The 23,197-nt window shown below is 33.8% G+C and overlaps 2 protein-coding genes across 2 annotated transcripts in view; one reads left to right on the top strand and one right to left on the bottom strand.

Annotated features, from left to right (window-relative positions):
* The window catches only part of LOC146998280 (uncharacterized), a 451,108-nt gene that overhangs the window by 42,092 nt on the left and 385,819 nt on the right, over nucleotides 1–23,197 (top strand). The window lies entirely within an intron of this gene.
* Nucleotides 18,902–22,106, bottom strand: LOC118182726 (uncharacterized). Its single transcript, XM_035352112.2, has 2 exons — nucleotides 21,947–22,106; nucleotides 18,902–19,596 (listed from the first exon to the last, which is right to left on the bottom strand). Coding segments are annotated over exons 1-2 (603 nt in total). The 5' UTR covers nucleotides 21,948–22,106; the 3' UTR covers nucleotides 18,902–18,994.

The raw sequence follows: 23,197 nt of genomic DNA, 5'->3' as shown, positions 1-23,197 counted from the left end.
AGGTGATTTTCTTAGGCTTTTGAGTGCTTTAAGTCAAAGGAAATTAATGTCATGAATTTGTTTTAAATGATTATTTGAAATTCGATATAATCACATACAATGATGTCTCTGGTCCTGATACCATTCATTTAATTTTTTTTGTCTTTACGCCTGTAATTGAAATACAGAATGCTTGTTGTCTGAACACAGCATTTCTCAAAAGTTGAGTCATCACACCAAAAGGCATAAAATAGCCTCATGTAGGGTTTGTATATTCCCATTCACGCTTGAACCTCACTACAGTGCAAGAAACTGCCATATAAAATTATTGCTACAGTGCATTCCATGGGTTGAGACAACTGTGTGTCGTATATACTGTGTGTTCACACGTGCCGTATAGACACATGTATATTTACAGACTCTGCGTACACTGCCTGACATAATCGAACTTTTTTTTTTATTTATTTTTTTTATTATTATTATTTATCGAAAGATGTATGACGGTTTTTCTTGTAATGAATAATGGTTTAGCAGGGAGGTAAATATATTCCTTCTTTCTGAAGTGAATGCAAATAAAAGTTAAAGTCGTTAAAGTCATTAGGTTAATTTGAAGCAAGAGACGTGAAAATTCTGCAGTGCCCTTTCCGGGACTCGAACCCTGGACCTCCCGAATACGCGTCGAGTATGCTTCCAATTACACCACGAAGGCATGCGGAAAGAAGAGAGAAAATAGGTTATAGTGGTACACCTGAAGTCTTTTAGTATTTAAAATAAATTAAACTTTTTGCTTATCATTACTAGTGCTTTTTTAGCATTAGCAATCATTATTAGTTAATTCTGTAATTACTAACATATTAATAGTTAATGCTATAATTTTGCTTAAGTGATGAAATGAATATGAATCTCATATATATAGAAATATGGGAAGTGAGATCAAAATATTAAATAAAATAGGCCTTTTTTATTTAATGTACTTTTATTGATTAAAAATACTACTTTACTTAGCCATTTTGATATTCAAAGTTAGAAAGTCATAAAAGAAATTTATAGTAATCATCTATCGTTACTTCTAAAAAATGATTAACATAAAAGTCTAAGCAATTTTCCTCTTAATAGTAGTGCTTGAATGGCATTACAGCGTTTTTTTAATGCTGCTATATTCCGCGTTCATATTGTGAAGAGGTTCACAGTTTGATGCAACTTTTACATGCTCACTACTATTTAATGCATACTTAGACGAATTCATTGGATGAGTGCGATGCGATCACGAACGAGGTGTTACTAGTACTTTGCTCAGAATATGTGGAAATTGATTCTGTATTATTCCAACAGATTTTTATCTGTGATTAATTACCCCAAAGCGCAATGCAAAACTTTATTTCCTTGCTTCATGAGACCTTCATTGTAATATTCTCTGTTAAGTGTAATTATATTAGATACATTCGCAAACCTCTTTGTTTAACAAACATTGATTAAATAAGCAATATATAATTTTTATATTATAGAATCTAATAAAATTAATAGCATGATAAATCCTAAAATTTAAACAAAACGTATCCTAAATCAATACATCTTTTTTCGAAAAAAATTCTTTAACCATGCGTAAAAGTTTATATTTTGACTAAATATGTATTTTTTGTGAAGTTGTATTGGTCTAAAATTTTAAAATTTTGTACGGTGTAGCCGAACATATTGTTTGGATAATCTCAAAATTTGTTTTTGTTATCACGAACGGTTAGAACAACGTATAAATTTTAACTCCTGAATTTTAATTTTAAAGGTACTGAAGGCATACTGGTTTAATATTCTTTGCAATAGATCTCTTGTTTTTACCTATCAGTTGTTAAAGATATTATTAGTACAAAGTGGCTTTGTCCCTGAAGGACTACTGTTTTCATTTTGCGATTTTGCGTTGAAAACTTTAAAAGGCTGTATCACTTTTCAAATCGTTGCCACCAAATACTATCGGCCCAGTATTATATTTGAAGTTTAATTTATATATGTTTCTCGCATTGTGATAAAGCAACGGTACCTAGAGCCATCCAATTTTGAATGACGTAATCCTGCTGCGAATATGGGCATCTGAAAGCCCAAATTTGAAATTTGTTTTATTATTGATTCCATATTTTGTAAAACCTTAACAAATTTTTCATTAAAAAACTCAATGATTTAAAAGCGAGTAATGGCAGCACTCTACGGGGGAAAAGAGACCTTTTTATTGTTAGCTCCCCGCGGAACTGTGTATCAGAAATTCTAAAGATATGCTCATTTTAAAATTATTTTGTAACATTGCTGTTGAATTGAGTTTTATGGTTTAAGAACATGATATTTAATGAAAAAAGGTAACACACAAAACTTTAAAAAAACGCCCCTTTGGACGTAATTTAAAATCTGAAACCTTTCAGATTTTTTATTTTAATTGTTTTTAGTTTAGCTCTGCATTTTTATATTGTTGTTTAAGACTTGTATAGTTCTAGTTTCAGTTATGATGATAGACATGAAATAATCTCCGTGATGTAACTAAATATTATTCAGGTAAAATAAACGTTTCTTGTGTACTAAATTTTCTTTCATTACGTTACTTTAAACTCTTCATAATGAAGAGAAGAATGCACAGTTCAATATAGTGATTGTTATGCTGCTTAGAATTATTGCACAAACAGTACAGAACTTTAAAAATCAATAAACAGAAACAAGAAAGCTATTTTAATCTCATACGCGAAATATCAATTATGCTTTCTGAAAAATTTTGATATTGCTTGTGAAAATTAGAACTTGATATACATTTGAACAATCATTAAATTATTTATTTCGAGCTGAAAATAGTTACATTATAACATTTTGAAAAATATAAAGTGCATATCCGAGATTCTGCACGCGGAGAAAAGTGTGTGAAGGCATCTGAAGAACCGTGCCCACAAAAGTCCTTACCAATTGTGAAGTTCCTTCCCCTGATGAAAGAGGAAGAACGGAAGTGACTTACCCCGGAAAAACCGGTCGAGGCAGGCTGGTGGGGGGAAGAAAGACTGGAAGGAGAGGGTACTGGGAGTTGGACCGGCGAGCATGCCGTGTGAGAACGTAGAGAAAAGAAATATGTTTTAATTTTTTTTGCGCGCCTTGTATATATATATTGTATATAGTTTATTTTACAGTGTACTCGTTGTATGGTGTATCCATAGTGCAGTTTGTGTAATAAATTAGTGAAGAAAATGTCAAAGCGGATAACTGTTATTTTCCCACTATGGTAAGTTTACACAGAAGAACCCACCTCGTGTTTGAACGAGCGCGAGGCATGACAAATGGCGCAGCCGGTAGGATAGTGGGAAAAAAGAAATCACCAAAAATACGAAGGAAGTAAGATCGTAAAAAGTGATTTGAGTGAACGTGGTTTAAATGAAGGAAATAAGTCACGAAAGCAAGGAAGATGACAAAAGATGGTCATGAAAGACGGAAAGTGGCACGCGTAAGCCTACACGTGCAAATAAACGAAAGGGTGTATGAAACCTCGTCGTGTGAAAAGTGATCATCAGTATTACCGTGGTGATATTATTAAGTGAAATGGTCGTGCAGTGTTGAAACAGTGGCTGGTAAAAGTGATCATCCGTATTACCGTGGTGATATTATTAATTGAAATGTTCGTGCAGTGTTGAAACAGTGGATGGTAAAAGTGATCATCAGTATTACCGTGGTGATATTACTAAGTGAAGTGTTATGCAGCGCGATGAGGAAATTGTACAGAATTGAGCACAACTCGTCATTTTCTACTATCGGGATCAAAGGTAAGTCCCTCTTAATTTCTTGGGAAGCACAATATATAAATGAAGAGAGCTCCCTCCCTATAATTACTATAGTAACGGAGAAAATTAAAATTGTGTTAATGTCGGTTAATAACATGATGAGAATGCCAGGCGTTAAAGCCAGTAGACACTTAGAAAGTATATTTTATATGCAAATAAGGAATTATGATTAATTTTGTTATTAAGAAGATAATGTATGCTAAATGAATGTTAAAATAGTTCAAAAATATGTCAACAGTAATTTCGAAACATTTAATTGTGTGCTCATGTTACTAATTAAGGTAGAAATTATCTATTTTTGTTGTTGCCGTGTTTTGGCAAAATGTTTTAGTCATTAAAGTTAATAGGTTGATTAAAAATTAATTAGTTTAATGATTTGAGAAGCATTCAGGCCAAAGCATTCAGAACTATTTTTTTGTACTAATTCAAAAGCTAATATAATTTTTGGTATTTATGTGTTAACAATATATGGTGAAATATATGTTAATAGAAATATATGTTAATAGTAATATATGTTAATAGCAATAAGAGAAAGGTATTCATGATTGTGTTCACTAATGATAATGTTTGTTAAATGAATAATGGTAGTATTCAGTAGTAGTGAAATATGTATGTTTGCCTGTAAAATTAAGTGTTATTTACGTGTTGTATGGGTAAAGCTGTAAAAAGAAATACCAGAAATTAATATGGGTCCTAAAAGGAGAAATAGGGTGTCAGAAGAATCTGATGAAATTATTAAGAACATGCAGGCTCAAATTAAGTTAAAGGAAATGGGGCTGCAGCTAGAAAAGTGTAAGTTAGAGGCAGATGCGGCTAAAGACCGATTAAAAGAGATGGAATTTCGGGAAAGACAATTAGAGAGAGAACACGAGATAAAAATTAAAGAATTAGAAATTCAGAGTAGGAAAATAGATAAAGGAGGAAATAAATCGGGTTCAGAGGATGAAGGGGTTTCAGATGCTGAGAGCAAGGGAAATGATTTCTTGAAACATTTAAAAATAATGAAAGGAGTTATGATTGACCCGCCATCTAAAGCTGAGGAATGGCCGTTCTTTTTCCATCATGCGGAAATGATGTTTAATCTCTATAAAATTCCTGAAGAACATAAGGGGAAAATTATTTTGCAGAGTTTAAAAACTAAAGTTAAAAGTTTGATTTCAACTCTGGGTGAAAGGGATTTGGATAATTATATTAAGATTAAAGATACAGTATTAAAAGAATTCCAGATTACCCCATTGCAACATAAAAAGAATTTAGAAAAATGTGTAAAAAGATATGAGGAAACGTATACTCAGCACATAGCGAGGGTTGAGGCAGCACTTGATTTCTACTTAGAATCCAGAAAAGTTAAGACTTTTGATAAATTAAGAGAACTATTGATTGTCGATCAAGTAAAAGATCAATTACCCGCAAATGTTAAGGCACATATACTGTTAAAAGAGGTAGAAAACTGGTTATCTCCGTCAGAGCTTGCAAATGATTTGGATAATTACGTTGCAGCAATGCCTAGAAATTACAATACGAGTGCTCAGGAAGTAAATAAAGTGGGACCAAAACAGGAACCGATAAGACAAGGGGAAAAATTAGGACGACCAAATAAGAGTAAGGGGAATTTCAGTTCTGATTACAGGGTTGATAAGGAGAAGTACAAAGGGGTAAAAACTTTAGAACCTCAAGGAATGATGCAGGCAAATAAGAAAGTTCTAAAATGTTTTCAGTGTCAGGGTGAAGGACACATAAAGCGTTTTTGTCCAGCGATAAACCTGATAGCGAAACCCAAGAGAGGAAGCGAAAAAGAGGATACGGATGAGGTGGAAGCAAAGGGATTAAATAAAATATGCGTAGGGTTGAAGTTAGCTAACTATGCAGAAGAAATTCCGTTAACTAGGGCAAGTGGGGAATTACCTAGGATAGAACTGCAGATAGGCAACGCTAGATTCAAAGGAGTGATTGATAGCGGAGCAGAAGTTACTGTAATCCGGAAATCGGTAGTTCCACAGAAATATTTGGAGTCTGGAGGGAAGATATGGTTACAACCCGCCGTGGGACCCCAGGTAGAAGCCCAATTAGTTACAGTACCTATCAGTATCTGGTCAGGAGAAGAGGAGGTACAGCCTTATGTAAACGTTCATGCAGCAGTAGTGCATAATTTGAACGAGGAGGCGCTGGTGACACCTCGAGATTTTAGACTTCTCAGGGAACAAGGAGATATTTATTGGGGAGAAAATAAGGAAGAAAAACTAGTATTGGGAGTTGGTCAGGTATCGAGTAACTTGGACGGAAAGGAATCGACAGAAAAAGCCAGTCACGAGGTCGAAGGTGAAACGGAAATAGCTCGTACTACACCGTTGGTAAGGAGTAAAGATGAGGGGGAAGTAGAAGTGGGAGGCAGTGAGCAAGTGTCAGCTGATAACCCACCCTTATCGCAAACTCAACGTTTTAGGCAGGAGCAAGCGGAATGTATTTCGCTGAAAAGCGCGTTCATGGATGCACGTAATAACAAGAATGGGTATTGGCTGGAGTCAGGAATTTTGTACCATACGGGAAGTGTCAATGGGCAGCGATGTAGTCAGTTAGTTGTTCCTCAAAGTCGCAGGAAAGAAATTGTGAAGTTGGCTCACGAAAGCTTACAAGGGGGGCACTTCGCAGCAAAGAAGACGGCGGAAAGGATTAAAATGTCGTTTTGGTGGGAAGGATTGTCAAACGAGGTGCGGAAGTGGTGCGAAGCTTGCAAGGAATGCCAGCTACGAAGGAAAGTTAAAGTGAAAGATAGGGCTCCAATTACAGCAGTAGGGTGGCCAGAACTTCCATTTCAAGTGGTTAATGCGGACGTTTTAGGGCCGATTGAGCCGAAATCTTCAAGAGGGCACCAGTATGTGTTATGTGTTGTTGATCAACATAGCAGATGGCCGGAGGCAATTCCACTAAAGGCGATAACAGCGAAAGCTACATGTGACGCTTTCATTGATATTTTCATGCGAACAGGAGTTCCGAGAATGATAGCCATGGATAACGGAACGAACTTTAAGGCTAAGCTAACACAAAAATTTTTAACTAGGTTAGGGGCCTCGCCAAAATTTTCTACGCCAGGGTATCCGCAGTCAAACGGGCTAGTGGAAAGATGGATAGGAACAATGAAGTCAATGTTGCATCACGCGATAAATACTCAAGGAAGAAACTGGGATAAGCAGTTACCATATTTGTTATGGGCTTATAGGGAGATACCGAATTCAACTACCGGAGTCTCACCATTTTTGCTGATGTATGGTCGGGTGCCAGTGGGGCCACTGGCGATACTTAAATCAAGTTGGGTAGATGAGACGGTATTACCACAAGGAGTTGGGGAATCAGTTACTGAATATTTAATTTCTCTTCGAAATAGGTTACAGGAGGCAGAGAAATTCGCTAAAGAAAATTCGGAAGCTAAACAGCAGAAAGATGTTCATCATCATAATTTGAGGTCTAAGGAAAATGAATTCGAGATAGGAGATGAGTTAGTAGTACTGATACCAACGTCAACAAATAAACTTTGCTCGAAATGGACAGGACCTGGAGAAATAGTTGCGAAAAAGTCTCCACATTCATATTTGGTAAAATTGCCAGATGAATCTGTTAGACATTTGCATCAAAATAAGTTACGGAAATATATACAGCCTATAAATGCAGTAGGAATAATCTATGAGGCTGACACAGAATTTGGGGAGGTGCAGCACGCGCCTATTCAAAGAAACCCTAAAGTAGACAAACTTTTAGATAGGATCTGTGTTTCAGAGGAATGGAAACATTTAGATAGGTCACAAAGGAATCAGTTGAGCAGATTAATCAAATCTTTCCATGTAGTGTTTGACGGGGAGATTAAATGTGCGAAGGTAGGATCCCACAGTATCAGGTTAAAAACGGGAGTTGAAAGAAAGCAACCTCATGTTTATAAGGTACCTGAGGCGTTGAAGCCACAGGTGGAAAAGCAAATTGCTGATTTGTTAGAAAGAGGTTTAATTGAACCTTCCACAGCAGAGATTGCTTACCCTAATGTGTGTGTAGGGACGGAAGCGTACGTTTATGTTGTGATTATCGAGGGCTTAATGCGGAAAGTCAGATTGTCCCATTTCCTATGCAAAACGCAGAAGAGCTTCGATATAAGGCAGGGGCAGCACGTTATTTCTCTACGCTAGATATTCTTAAGGGGTATTGGGAAATTCCTATGGAGAAGGAAAGTAGACATCTGACGAGTTTTGTTTCTCCGAAGGGTCAGTATCAGTGGAAAGTGATGCCGTTCGGTTTGTCAGGTGCTGCCGCAACTTTCCAAAGAGTTATGAATCAAGCTTTTAGACCACATAGTGATTATGCTGAAAGTTTCATCGATGATATAATTGTCTATTCGTCAACGTGGGAAGAACATCTTAAACATTTAAGAGCCGTACTCAGTACTTTACATACATTGAACTTTACGGCTAATTTAGAGAAATGCTCTTTTGGCAAGTCGGAGGTAAAGTATTTAGGTCACATAGTAGGCTCAGGCAGACATGGCCCAGATCCAGAGAAATTGCAGGTCATTAAAAATTTGAAGCCACCTAGAACCAAAAAGGCATTAAGATCAGTTTTGGGGTTATATAATTACTATCGAGAGTATGTTCCGAAATATGCAAAAGTAGCTAGGCCGTTAGCTGATCTCACAAGAAAATCTATACCTAATGATATACCTTGGGGGTCTGAAGCCGAGAAGGCATTCAAAGAATTAAAGGATGCTTTGTGCACGGCATCGTCTTTATATACGCCGGATATACGGAAACCTTTTGAAATTAACACAGACGCCTCACTAATAGGTATTGGAGTGTGTTTACTTCAACGAGATGAGTATGGGAAAGCTAGACCGATAACATTTGCTAGCCAGAAATTAACTAGCGCTCAGTCTAAATGGAGCACTATAGAAAGAGAGGCAATTATTTGGGCTCTCGACAAGTTCGAAACTTGGACATACGGAAATAAAATTTTGTTGCATACAGACCATAACCCATTAAAGTACTTAACCGAAGGGATACCCCGGAATGCTAGATTACAGAGATGGGCATTAGCTCTATCCCGCTTCCAAGTCACTGTAATGCATAAACCAGGAGCTAAAAACTCCGATGCAGATGCATTGTCGAGGATCCCTCACGAATGTATAAGTGACCAATAATCTGAACTAAATTGGAAAAAAAAAAGAAACTAATGTTGGTATCATATATTTTTTTTTGTGTGTGTGTTTGTTTATTATTGTAACACTAGAAAGGACAATGTTCAATGCTAGTATGGCAAAAAGTATATAGATATTGTAATTTTCATTTATTATTTTTTTGTATTATTGTGGTTACTCTAGAAAAGATTGTGTTATTAGGGTATATTAGTAAACGAATTATTCCTTAAAGAAGTGTCAGTGAGTTGGTATTGCAATGTTTTGTTTGTATTGCTGTAGAAATTTGGACATGTGCAGTTTTTATGTTTATGTGTTTTAAGTGTTTTTTTTTTTTGTGTTAGTGTTTATAACTGTAGCATGACCTTTTTTTTTTTTTTGCTCTCTGATTTTACTGTGATTCCTTGTGCTGTGTCCCGGAAAAGAGGGACTACCTGGTAAGTGCCAAAATAATATGGGTTTCAAATTTTTCGACTCATTCGTAAATATTTACAAACCAGAGGGGAGGTGTGAAGTTCCTTTCCCTGATGAAAGAGGAAGAACGGAAGTGACTTACCCCGGAAAAACCGGTCGAGGCAGGCTGGTGGGGGGAAGAAAGACTGGAAGGAGAGGGTACTGGGAGTTGGACCGGCGAGCATGCCGTGTGAGAACGTAGAGAAAAGAAATATGTTTTAATTTTTTTTGCGCGCCTTGTATATATATATTGTATATAGTTTATTTTACAGTGTACTCGTTGTATGGTGTATCCATAGTGCAGTTTGTGTAATAAATTAGTGAAGAAAATGTCAAAGCGGACAACTGTTATTTTCCCACTATGGTAAGTTTACACAGAAGAACCCACCTCGTGTTTGAACGAGCGCGAGGCATGACACCAGTCTTCTCCCAAGCCATTGGTGGTAAATATATACTTCAAATTAGAAAATATTTAAATACCTCAAATATTCATGTTTTGCCATTTTTTAATTTAAAAAAGCAAATTAGTAATAATTCTGAAATCTTAACTTGTTATGAGTTCTTCCTGGTCCCAATTATGTACTAATTAATATTGCATAATGTATTTAATATGGGAATTGTTGTGTACTTATTCATAATAATAAATTTAATTCTGATCCGTGCTGAACCTAATGTACTATCTCCTGCACAGCTTCTGCAAATGCATAACATTTCTTAAAAATTAGCGAAATGTAGTCTAAAGACGGGTGATTTTTTTCCCAGTGCCTTGAACACGTGTTTCGGTAGCTGCAAAGGGTTGAAAACATTTCCTGAAGTTTTGCTTGGCATCTTTAGAGGAGTTAGACTTTTCTTGGAAAAATGGCTATAAATTATTACCTTTATCTCTTTGGATGGAGATAGTTTACTAAAGGATTTGAATGGATAGAGATTAATTAATAACTAATTCAAGGCAATGATGAATTTAGAGGTGGTCTTCATTTTTAAGAAGTCGAGGTTTTAAGTATTGTTGCGCGAGAGGCAAGAGAAATTTATTTGCCTTATTGGAAATTACGAAGAATAAAGGAGAGAAAGAACTTGACTTCGCCTAATGGCCCTTCGTCCTAACCGCGGTACGAGAGTCCAGTTTTCCCGGCTAGTAAGAATGTTGATTGCGGCGTATCTTCGCAGTCCCGGTCACGAGGAATCCAATCGTATGAGAATAATTAAAAGATGACACTTGTTCCCGTGGGCCGACGAGGTGGGCTTTTCCTTAAGTCAGCGGTCCGCAAGTCGAATTTTCCCGGCTAATATATTTGAAGCCTGGGAATACAAAATCCTCATTGCTGCTGTCGTCAATTCAAAACTATGAGCTCTATTCTGAGTTCGGATTTGCAGGCTACAAACTTGACGTCTCTAGCATTTGTTTCGAGCTTAAGGTGTTAGAAAAAAATGGTTGAGCGCTCGAAAGGGTGCATTAGAACTAAGAAATCTCATGCCTCGGAGGTTCTTCACAGACTAGGGAAAAACAGCAAGTCCAACGAAAGGGAAAATAATCTATGAATTCATTTCTTCATCTCGAATTCTAGATGTTAGTGTGGATTCAGTTATTATGCCATTATTTAGATGTCAGGGCGAATGGAGTGGCTCGTGCGTAGAATGATATTGAATTATAAATAGGTGAGCGGATTCCAGTATTTTGTTTATAGACTTTTTTCCCCCAAGTCTAGGGATTCGAGCTTTAGTAATTATGGATTACTTTAGTTGGGATTATGTCAAGAGACGCATTATATAGAAACTGAAACTTGTTTAACTTAGAAATACGAAAACGTGAATATTTTCGTCATTTAAAACATTTTTTTAACTGAAAGTGTATGTCTACAACCAACAGTTGCGAAAATAAATGCGAAGTAATATACAAGTGTATATAAGTGCTTTGCATGATTACATGAAAACCGCTAGTATGTAACAGAGCACATTGAAGAAGGAATTTAAATTGCAGCCGCAGTTGAAAAGATCGCTTATTCCTCTGAACGAAATAAAATTAAAAGTTCATCCATTTATTTAATTAAATTAAACTTGTTCATTAATGTATTTTATTTAAATAAAAATTTTTTAGCATTAAAATAAAAAAAAATCTTTTAGATTCTATTTGCCAATATTTAATTTTATGCATTGTTAGTTACATAATTTTACTGTTTTACTGCTATAAAAAGATGATATCCTAATTTTGGCTGACTAGAAATAGACTGCCCGTTTCGTTTGATACATAATCAAAAATTTCTTTAATTTTACTTTTCAATAACATTATTTTTATATATGCTATAATATGCCATCATATTTTGTTCTTTAAAATTTTGTTAATGTATTCACATATCTTCATGAGGCTCAATGTTTTATTTTGATCAAGTTGTGTGACCTTCGAAACTTATGTCGAAGATATTATGATACTGTAAATATTGTTTTCAATATTATGTGCATTTAAAAGCATTGTTTAAAAAGATTTATTTATATAGTTTATTTTATGATTTTTTCAATAAAAAACGAAAAAAACAAGATTTACTATCACTGAACGCGGGAAAATTATTCATTAAATCAAAATTGCAGCAGACGATGTACACTGGGGAAAAAAAGGGGGGACAGATCTACATCTCCCGTTCTATTGGGCCGATTGACGAAATTCGAACTGCGTTTTTCATGTCTCAAAAGTGTGATTTAGGATATGTATTAGCTTTATGTATAGCATTCATTTCACATATAGGTATCTTGGCATAAAATCGGACTTTTCTGAAATCACATACCATTTTTTTTCTACGTTTCGATTCTACGACTCAAATTATGCCTAGATATTAAATTTTGCAATTTTTGGTGAGAAATTTAAAAATTTATCTTGGCGCATTGTTTTCAGTTTCGCCAGAAATAATTCACTTGGCGAACTTCTTAATTTATAACAACCTATTTTCCTTTCCCCTTTTTTCATTGTACATGAGCGAAAAAAGAAACGTTATCATTCATACTGTGAAATAATTTTAACAAAACGCTTAAGCCATATTTGGCGTTGTTATCGCTTATAACAAATATGCCAAATTTCGAAACACGCCAATATGTAAATTAACGTATACCTTAGGAAATTGTAAATAAAAAACTAATTTTTTGCAGGTAATGCTTACAAATACATCTACTTTAAGATGACAGTAAAAATTTCGTAGGTTATAATACAAAATTCTTTTCGAAAAATTTATAAAAATTATTTTAAAATACAGATTTTAAACGTAAATTACAAAAAAATGGGCTAATTTTATTTGGAATGAATTTAAATTTCGAAATATGAAAGGAAGAATCAAATAAGTTGAATTAAAAAAATTAATAAATCAAATTAAGTTAACACTGAGGAGATAAATATTTAGAGCAAATTTTTTAAAAACTAATCTTGCGAATTTTACAAAACTTGGCAGTTTGGGTTAATCTGAGCCGTAGAATCGAAATATGGAAAAAACTGACATGTCAGTTCAGGAAAAGTCCGATTTTTTATCAACATACCTATATTATTATATAAATCTAATATGTGTCCTAAGGTGTGCTTTTGAGACATGAAAAAACGCAATCTGCCCAGTAGAACGGAAGATACAGAATTCTTCCCCCCCCTTCTTTTCCTCCGCAGTGTAGCTCAGGTTTCTCTGTCAGAATCGTTTAGCTAGCTAATGACGTGAGCTTACAACATTTAAAGTTCTTTTGGATAGTTTTCATTCAAAAAAAACGTTTATTGTTGTCAATTCCATAAATATTGTTAGCAGCCCGTTTATAGATTTTAGATCAGTTTGAAACATAAAGAAAAGCAGATACGTTAAAATCCACGAAAGTTACATTAAGAAATTAAATAAAAAAACAGGCTCTATCGAATTTTGAAAGTATAGCTGGAAAATGTGTTTTGACGTCGTAAATACATGTATATGCTAAATTTCAAGAAAATTGGTTGGGCAGAATTGGGTCGAAAATCGATTTGGAGATTTGACCTAAAAAGCCTAAATAAATTCCTACAAGAAGTTGATTGTTTATGCAAGTAAACAATCAACTCGAATAATAATAATAATAATTTCATTGTCTTTATTTTACTGTAAAAAGTGGATTATGTTTTATCTTTTTTATTTTGATTTTCGGAAATAAAGATTTTTTTTTTACTTTTAACAGAAAAATTGTCGTTGAAATAAAATATAATAAATATGAAATTTCCTAATTTTCGTCACAGTAAATATATATTTTGCTTACAGAAAAAAAAAGGGGGACCGAATAACCAGGATTTTTAAAACAAGAGAATGGAATGTGATCCTAGTTAGCTCGGATATTTGAAGTTTTGCGATTTACTATTTACGATATAACCGAACTCATAACCGGCTGGAAGGATGATTAGATTAATTATTTGCATTTCGGCAATGCACGCGAGAACGAAGAAAGCTTCCATTTGGCTGACTCTGTGAAACGAAAGTTCTAGATTAAATTCGAATCACTCATAATCCAAAATCAGATGCATGGCCTGGAGGGTTTTACATAAATTTTAATTAAACTTAATATTTACATATATACAATATAGGCTAAAATGCCTGAATCAAATATTAAGGCTCAAAAAGCAAGAACTGAATAGTTCCATCAAACAATCTAAATCGAATTATATTGCGTAGTGCATCGAATTCTACCTTCAAGAAGAATAAAATTTCAGGTCACGTGTTCAGAAGGGGGAGCGTCAAGTAAGCCAATAGATGGACTTCTAACGCCATCTCTTGGCGATATCAAAGAATATTCCTTAACACCCTGAGTACCGACATTTGAACCCAGGTCAAAGTATCAGCGTTCCGTGGCTTTATAGCTAGGCCGCTGGTGAGCATTGGAAGAACGACTAACGGGTTGTTACATTGGGATTTACTGGATATAATAGTCCCTGAAAAATCTTCATAGGAACTGAGAATTATGAATGCACAAATTGCTGTTTATGATTTGAATCTACTTAATTTTTTTGTGTTTATTGTATTTTATGTATACATTGTTTAATTTCAACAACTGAAGCTTTGTTCGTATGGGTAAATCTCTGGTATCAGAGATTCTGGGAAAGTTTAGTTCGATATTTTACTGAGAAGAAATAATGTGCTGTTTTATATGAAAATTACACGAGTCTTGTCATCGTGGCTTTTTTCTGATATTCAAAAAGTGCTGTGCTTTGCTGGCAAAACGTAAACAAATGACTAACAAAACATAAACAAATGACTAACAAAACATAAACAACTTTACTCTGCAGAACAAAAAGCTTAATTTCCTACTCAGTTTAACATTTTAAAAAAGATTACTTATTTTCTCGAATTTTTTTTTAGAATAGTCAATCATTGCTTATTAAATTTTTAGCATTTACCATAATTTTAGTTACACATTATTTAAGCAGTCCTCATCTGAGTATTATTATTCCCCCCCCCCAACCAGAATAGTGATTAGCGACGCTGACTGCCGTACCGAAGGGCCCGGGTTCGAATCCTGGAGAAAGCATAGATGTTTGTTAATGTATAGTTCCTATGCGGTATGCGGGCACTCTAAATATGCGGCGAGTCGAAAGCCCTCTCGAGAGGTTGTGGTAGATTTTGATGCAGAGCGGGGGGGGACGGAACTGAGCAAAATCGTATTGTCACCTGTATGGTGCTCGAGGCACTTGGCAATCTTGTTTTCCTTCCCATAATGTATTTCTTGGACTTATTCTGCATTTACTATCAGACAAGGGAGATTACAACATCACACCTTAATGTTTAGTATATACTTTTATGACTAGAGTATGATTGTGCCTGTAGGTTTTAAAATATATATCTGTATATACATAAGCGGCTAAAGTGTGTGTCGCCAATAGTTTATTGTTGCCACTCGGAAAAATGAGCTCGGAAATTAATGTTTCCGAAGTTTTTAATTAATACCTCGGCCGATTAAAGTCGTGCGAAGATGAGAACGGTATCGATGGATTCGGAGAATTTTTTGGAATCTGAGGATACGCTTCTGGAATTTCAACTCGGCGCCGTTCCGTAGATATTTGAGAAAACATTTTTTGGCACGTAGCCAAATCCCTGTAATAGGGAAAACCCAAGAAAGAAAGTGGAAATGTAGGGAAAACGTAGAAGAAAATTAGACTTTATATATATTTGCGGCTTAAGTTTTTGTCGCCGATAGTTTATTGATTGCTTGCATAACTGTAAATTGTTTTATTCCCCGTGCACAGCAGCGCGTGGCGAATATCATGAGAAAGCTAAGCCGGAAAAATTAAAATTACAAGAACACGTGCATTTAATATTTAATAAATAAATTTAACATCTTTATATTATAGAATTCGGAAATATGCAACCGGCAAAAACCGGCAACGATGAAGAAACAAATAAAATGAAATAAATAAATGTCTTTATTATATGCGGCTTAAGTGTCTGTTTGTCGCCGATAGTTTATCGGTTGCTTGCGTAACTGTACTAACCAATGGGCTGAAGTTGCCACGGCACAGGGTTGCCGTTTCAATAGAGACGTAGACAATTGCCTGTAAAACTTGCCTTTGCTACGACCATCAATAAGTCTAGGTGCCAAACGCTTAAGCGTGTTGGCATTTTTGTACCTGAGCGTGCATTTGGACACGGTCAACTTTATGTTGCCTGTTCAAGAGTTCGTGAAAGAACGGACGTAAAATTAAAAATAATGGATAGTCCTCTTCAAGGCGAGCTTAAAAATGATGGAAAGATCTACACAAGAAATGTTGTGTACAAAGAGACCTTTAACATGCGAATTAACCATTTTATTATTTAAATCATCTTTATTTATTGAGAAAGTTGGCTCTTCTTTGAAGGCTTTGAGAAAGTGGTGGATCTTTATTTATTGAGAAATGTCCCGCCAGTGGTTTCCTTCATTGCACTCTACTTTAAGCAATTAGGCAAGTAGAAGGGGGAAACCCCGTGGGGCATTAAGCAAAGGGGTGTCCTCGACGCCTGGGTAATTCACTTTGAATTAGCAGGCACCTTTCATTTTAATTGCAATTTATAATGTCTAGAACAGCGGCCATTTCGCATGACCGCCGGACTTTCTAGTTCTTAAATATCTGAATAATATATTGCTGCGCTTTCTTATCATTTGAAACAAAAATAGGTATCCAATTATTGTGCATTGCATTTTAAATGTGGATGCAACTACGTGAAGGATGAGGTCGAGTATCTTTTCAGATTTAAAAAATAACATTTGTCCATAGAAATTGATAAAATGGTGAAAACAGAAACTGAAAGGCAAAAGGCTTCTAGACATCAATTTTCAGCTCAGTAAAAACGACACAGGAATCTGGAAAGCATAAAAAAGAATTCAGGAACCAACTAAAGAGATTCAGATGTAAAATGCTGTCTAATGTTGACATGAGGAAAACCAGGAAATTAAAAAAAGAATTAAAAAGAAATGTTACAATGCAATTCCGAAACTTTCCTTTTTTTGTCATCCTCCCTTCTTGAAGACATCTTTGTCAAGTAGCTAATATCAAACGTTGAAGAATATGAAACGTCACCAAACATTAGTTTCTGAATAAAGAATATTCTTTTTCCTCATGTGTTCTTGTTCTCTTATAGGAAAGAAAAAAAAAAAAAAAAATTAAACTTACTCTTGATACAGAAATTAAGAATGTAGCATAATGTGTCATTATAGGAATCTTTTATTCAAAACTAGTAAGTATTCCTTTGCTTAATTGTCATAAAAAGTATGCTGTGTATCAGAAGAAAATATTAAAAAAATGTTCCTCCAAAGAGAAATATTTTTAAGTCAGTGAAATATATAACGTTCCTTGTAACATAAATGCTGTTCTTTCAGACGGACGAGTATCTCATTTCAGTTATTGCTAAAATAAGAAAAATGCCTCTCTATTTGTCTTTGAGATTTCATGTTCAAAATAGTTTTTTAAAAATAACGTAGTAAGAAGTATTGATCGTAGTTTTATTAACTGTTTTTACTTCCATGTACAAAGTAAAGGAACTATTGCAGTTGCGAAAAATTTCGAGTATCATATTTCAACTATTTCAACGAAGATATCTATTTTGACCACGCTTGAATCCATTTAGGCAATGTTTTTGCGTAACATCTGTATGTAGGTATAGAATAAAGGACTCTTTTTTCGCAAAACGGATTATTTTAAAATGGATTCAGAGGAGATTTCTTCGTGACATCTGTATGTATGTATCCTGCATATCTCAAAAACCAGTAGCCTCAAAACGTTGAAATTTTTAACATGGGACTACTATAACATATAGCTCTGCCCCTCCCTTTTTGGTTTAAATCGGTCACGCCAAACGTATATACATATATTTATATTCACTCAGTTACCCGGCTCAATGAGCTCTGTTTTTTATTCTTATATGTTGGTAAATTGTGCACTGTTTGCTTTAAAGTTCTGTTATTATCTTCCGGTTAAGATATTTATACCTTTAGTTAATCTGCATGGAATAGTTGTAGAATTATCAACAATTTAAAAGTTGTTTAAGTGCGGTTAAGCCTAACTTAGCAGCCATATTGGTTTACATTTAAAACTTAGCAGAATAGTGAATTAAGTCAGTTTCTGCACTTTTAATGTCTTGCCAAGTGAGATCAAAAGTAAACTTTTAGTTTAGTTCACCGAAAAATCTGCACTGTTGCTTGCTGGCCCAATTGCTCGCTTTCCTGTAGAAACTTTATTTTAATTGTAAAAAAAAAGAATGTTAACTGTTTTAACAGCATTTTTTTTTTTTTTTTTTTTGTTTGTTTTTTTGTTTTGTTTTTCCATATTTTACAAATTTTAAGTTCTAAATTATGTTTTATGAGAAAATTTAGAATTATGATAAAAAAGCAACACATTGTTGCTTTGGAGCGCCTTTTTCTTTTGTTCTTAGTGCTTTAGATGTCTTTTATGGTTTGTTTTTGTGCTTTTAGTTGAAGATGACTTATCATCTCTTAAATTTCGGATTTGTGTTCACATTAGATTGCGATTATGTAAAGAAAGAATTAGAATTACACAAACCAAAAATTTGATGCAAAATATGTTTATACTTTTTTTTTGTACTTCATTATACAAGTTTGTTTTAAAATTTAATGTACGTTTAATTACTTAATTCTTAAGAACATTTGATTTCTTTTTCAATTTGTTTTATTGCAGTGAATCTGCAACAAACCTACTCTCACCTGATTAATAAAAGAGCTAAACGAGAGTTTGAATTAAACTTCGAGAGATTAATAAAATTTGCAAATTTAATAGAGATTATTTTCCTAACTGAAAAGGCTCTTAGTAAATCAAATGCCACGTACTAAAAATTTCAATACCGACAATCAGAATTATGCATGTCCCGTGACTTTTATTATTAGTTATCGACTCTAGAAAATACATACAACAGTTTTGTGTTTTTTAAATGCAAGAATATTCTCAAATGTATATGTTTATTGTATGTATTTATGGACGAAAAAGGTAATATATAAATAAGTAACAAAAGTATGAAATATCTTTTATATTCTAAGCGGTTTTTGCTCGAACAGTACAAATAAATATACATTTAAAAGAAACCTTCTTTCATATTTGATGATAGATAATGACTCCTTCGAACTGCTGCACATGTCATTCGTCGATAAATGCAAACTGCAAATAGGTCTTAAAATCTTTTCCTTCTTGTTTTTGTTTAGAACTTCCAACTTTATAGTTACAAACATCATCGTGGAAGGTCCTGACAATTACATTTTCATCATCAGCACTGAAATCTATTATTTCACATAACTTCTCTGTGAGTGACACCAGCGAATCATATTCACCATCATGGGGATGGAAGTTATTATTGCTACACTCACTGCCTTCAGAATATCCTGAATCAGTTTCATGATTAAAGATATGACCGACTGAAGTAATCTGTGGGTATATTACTGTATCATAAAAATCCCAAACAGTTTCGTCTGCATTTTTAACAATATTTAAATCTTCAGCTTCTTCTTTTGGCAAATCTGAAAGAAATAGGTTCGGTACAACATTGGAGATGGTTTTCTTGGTAAGATTTCCGAGAAGATTTATTTTTTTCCTACATGAATTGACATTATTAAGTTGCATTAGGTTTTGAGATTTTTGTGCTGTTTGAACTGAGTTTCCTGATTTGGTATAATGGGAATTATTCTTTATGGAAGTGTTGGTTGGAAATGTCACTAATACTTCTTCTAACCTGGGTTTTTCCACTGAAAACAGAAAATTGCAATTATTTCATTTTTTGTATTTAGTTAGTGCATTTAACAAATCAGCAAATTATCAATTTAAAAATTTAGATAAATTTTAATTGTACCGGATGATTTTACACATTTCAAGAAAATATATTAATATAAAGAATATTCTTTTAACAGAAGTGATCTGAAATAGTTGCATAAAGCCTTTCTGTAAAACTAAAAAAACGTAAGGCTGAATATTTTGCACACAGTTTCATTTAGGATATAATCTTTTCCTATTTCTCAAATTTTGAGATTTAATTTAATTAGTCAAATTTTAATTTTTGAGCCACTTCTGAGCTGATTGTTTAGAAATTCTGCACATGTTCATAGCTGCAAAAGTAATGAAAAAATTCACAGAAAGGCTTTCACAAATTGTTATAGTTATTGTTGTACTACTTTCTAAAATGTAATTTTGAAGGAAACTTTTTATCATGGTTTATGGCTTTACGAGTTAGCTGAACACCGAAGGAACTTTATTTAGTCGCAAAAATAATAATCTCCATTTCTTTGGCTAAGAAAGGAATTAAATAATTGCAAACTGTAACTTAACAGTAACTTTGGCTACCGTAAAATAAAATATAAATATTAAAATAACGAAAGGTTTAGCATACTATTTTGATGATAGTTCCGCTTTGTGAAATTAACAAATTACACGAATTATTTGAAATGATAATAAAAGAAACTTTGTGTGTCGTGCAAAATGCGCACAGTTGAAGGTATAAGTATGAGATCCCAAATTCATTCTTTTCTAAATATAGAAAAAGAAAACTCGTAGAATGTTTTTTTTTTTTTTTTTTTTTTTTTTTGTTGTTGTTGTTTGTATGAAATCCGGACTCTTTCTTCCGTCACTTTTGCGACTTCCTCGCATTAAAATACTGTATATGTTAACTACTTTTAACCTTTTCAATGATGCTCTTAGAATCCGGAAAAGAACATTAGAACCTCAGGAGCTCTATAGAAAGCGGAGCGTTTAGTTGTTGTATAAGGTATTTTTTCCCTCCTTTCTGCATGCCTTCGTGGTGTAACTGTAGCAGACTCGTCGCGTATTCAAGAGGTCCAGGGTTCGAGTCCCGGCGAGAGAAATTCACATTTTTCATACATCCTTGCTTCAAAATAACCTAATACTCTACAGTGGCGCCCGAACTAAAACGTGGTGAATGATGATTCTTCACCACTAGGATTTGGCGACTAGGTCCACTAATCCCCAGTCGACATTTATCTCCCTTCTTTCTGAATGCCTTCGTGGTATAATGGTAGCACGAGAATTCCAGGTTCGAGTCCCAGCGAGGGCACTACACATTTTTCACGTCTAACTATCAAACTATTCCTAATTTCTCTGCAATTGTTACTTGCGTTGTTAGGAATTTTCTTCTTTATCAAGGCGTCCCTAATTGTGAAGAACATCCGATGTGTAAATGTAACATCAGGGGCTCGAATCTTGGTGAAATATCGCTGATTTTTCATGTTTTCTGCTTTGAAAAGATAAGACTAGTCCGAACTCATAAATCTGCTTTTTCCGACAAACAGAGAAATTAAAAAATATATGGCAGCAGTATTTGCATTTTATAGCTTTGAATACAAAGCTCCATTCTTCCAAGATGTCCGAGTGTATATGTGCGTATACAAGTATATGTGCCTCTGAATGCATGCATTATAGTTTATAAAATTGTCAGTTAAAAGGTTTATGATCCTCTATATACTAAATTTTGTGAAATCACCATTCAAAGACTATGTTTCCATTTGTCAACAAAAAGAAGTATTTTATTTGAAAGAAAATCTAAACTTTCAGCTCACTACCAACACAAAATACTTTATTTTAATACTAAGCCTTAAAATACAACTTAAAGTAAAGTTATCCAATCGTGTGAATACTTCTACAGATCTGTATAGATATGCTTGACTTTAAAATTTGTGGTGCATCTTAATAAACCTAAGCTTATGTGTTCACTTAACAGAAGTTATCTAATTTGACTTAATTTCCATAATAGCAATAATAAAATATTATATATTAAGAGACATCTAAATTGTCTTCATTTAAGTACTTTTCAAACTGCATAATTTGATAGCAAGTGCATAAAACTAAGCTTTCATGTGATGTCTCCTTTTGATACTTGGTTATCAAAGTTGTTTTACTTTAAATGCTAGAATACTTTGAAAATGCAAAAAGCATTAACATTCTTTAATTTCATATTAAATTTCAAACTTGCATTAAAGAGCATGAATTAATTTAAACGCAGTTCAAAGGCTTGTATTTCCATGTTTTGAGATAACTATTAAGTTATATGATCAGAATAGCAGTTAGTAGAACACTTTTTGTACTTACTTTCTTTGAAGACAACTATTTTTGTTGTAGTAGTTTTATTACGATTAGTGTAAAAGCAAGAGAAACCTCTATAACACCAATATATGAATCCACAAAATGTTGCCACTATCGCCGGTAAAAGAAAGTCATTGAGAAATTTTGCACTGGTTTTATCTTCAGTAAACATCTAAGAGATCCAAAAATTCAACAAAATAATTACGTGAATAATGAAGGCAAGCAAGCTATAATCATAAAAATGGAAAAGGACTATGATTTTTCTAATACAATAAAACAAGAGCTTTCGGTAATATAAACATGTAGAAAATTGACTTCAAAATAAATGAAAAATTTATAATTATACTGTTACGTTTTTCTGTATTAGTCTGTTTTTTACTCAGCATCAGCAGATTTGCTTAACTAATATTTCAGTTTTATTGATTCACCCTAGAGTTTTGCATAATTAAAAAAAACAGCGAATGTTTTTGCAAGTACTTACATAAATATTCATAACTTGGTATACGTAGTACACTTACCAACGTACGTAGTACCTTTTATATATACATATATATAAAAAGATGTAGTAATGTTGATGGCGTAGAACGTGATCCATATTGAAGAGGAAACTTGGCAGCCGAGTAAGATTCAACTTTATATCAGTTGATATTTGCAGCCACAATTTACTCGGCACTCTAATAGAATGTTCTAATAGAATGTTCTAATAATGTTCAAGAATATTTACATTTTTGATACTGTTGCGATGGGAAGAGAGCAGAGCGAAATAGCGTATTAACAGGAAGAGAAGTAGAAGTTAAAGTGCGCAGTTATCTAATATGAAAGCTAACTAAGAAAAGATTTTGGTTTACGTTGCTTGTTAAGAGAAAGGTTTCAGTTCTTGAAATTTTGAGTTCAGCTTCCGAACTAGCTACGTCATTAGTGCAATGCAATCCACGTAACACAGTTTGATATAGAAATGACGCAGTCCAGAAAAGTTTTTTTTTAGAACAGAGAGAGGGGATTATGGCTATTGCTAGTTTAGCATCAAACATTTATTAAGCAATTATCTGATGTTTTTACAATTTTTCTTCGTACCTATATAATATTATTATTTATAGCAACATATATGTTACTAAAAATGAATTACAATCACAATTTTTAGGTTTTTGTGCTTACCTTTTTAAATTTATAACAAAGCAGAGAACATAATTCTACAATTGCCTGTAGTACATTAGTTTCTTTAACAGATCTCTTTATCAAAAGTTTCTCGCATTTGAT

Source organism: Stegodyphus dumicola, chromosome 3 (assembly GCF_044657685.1).
Source record: "Stegodyphus dumicola isolate Sdum_Otavi_A_Nest chromosome 3, ASM4465768v1".
In the NCBI taxonomy this organism is placed as follows: domain Eukaryota; kingdom Metazoa; phylum Arthropoda; class Arachnida; order Araneae; family Eresidae; genus Stegodyphus; species Stegodyphus dumicola.
The sequence above is the reverse complement of the archived record's forward strand: the minus strand, read 5'-3'. Positions and strand labels throughout refer to the sequence as shown.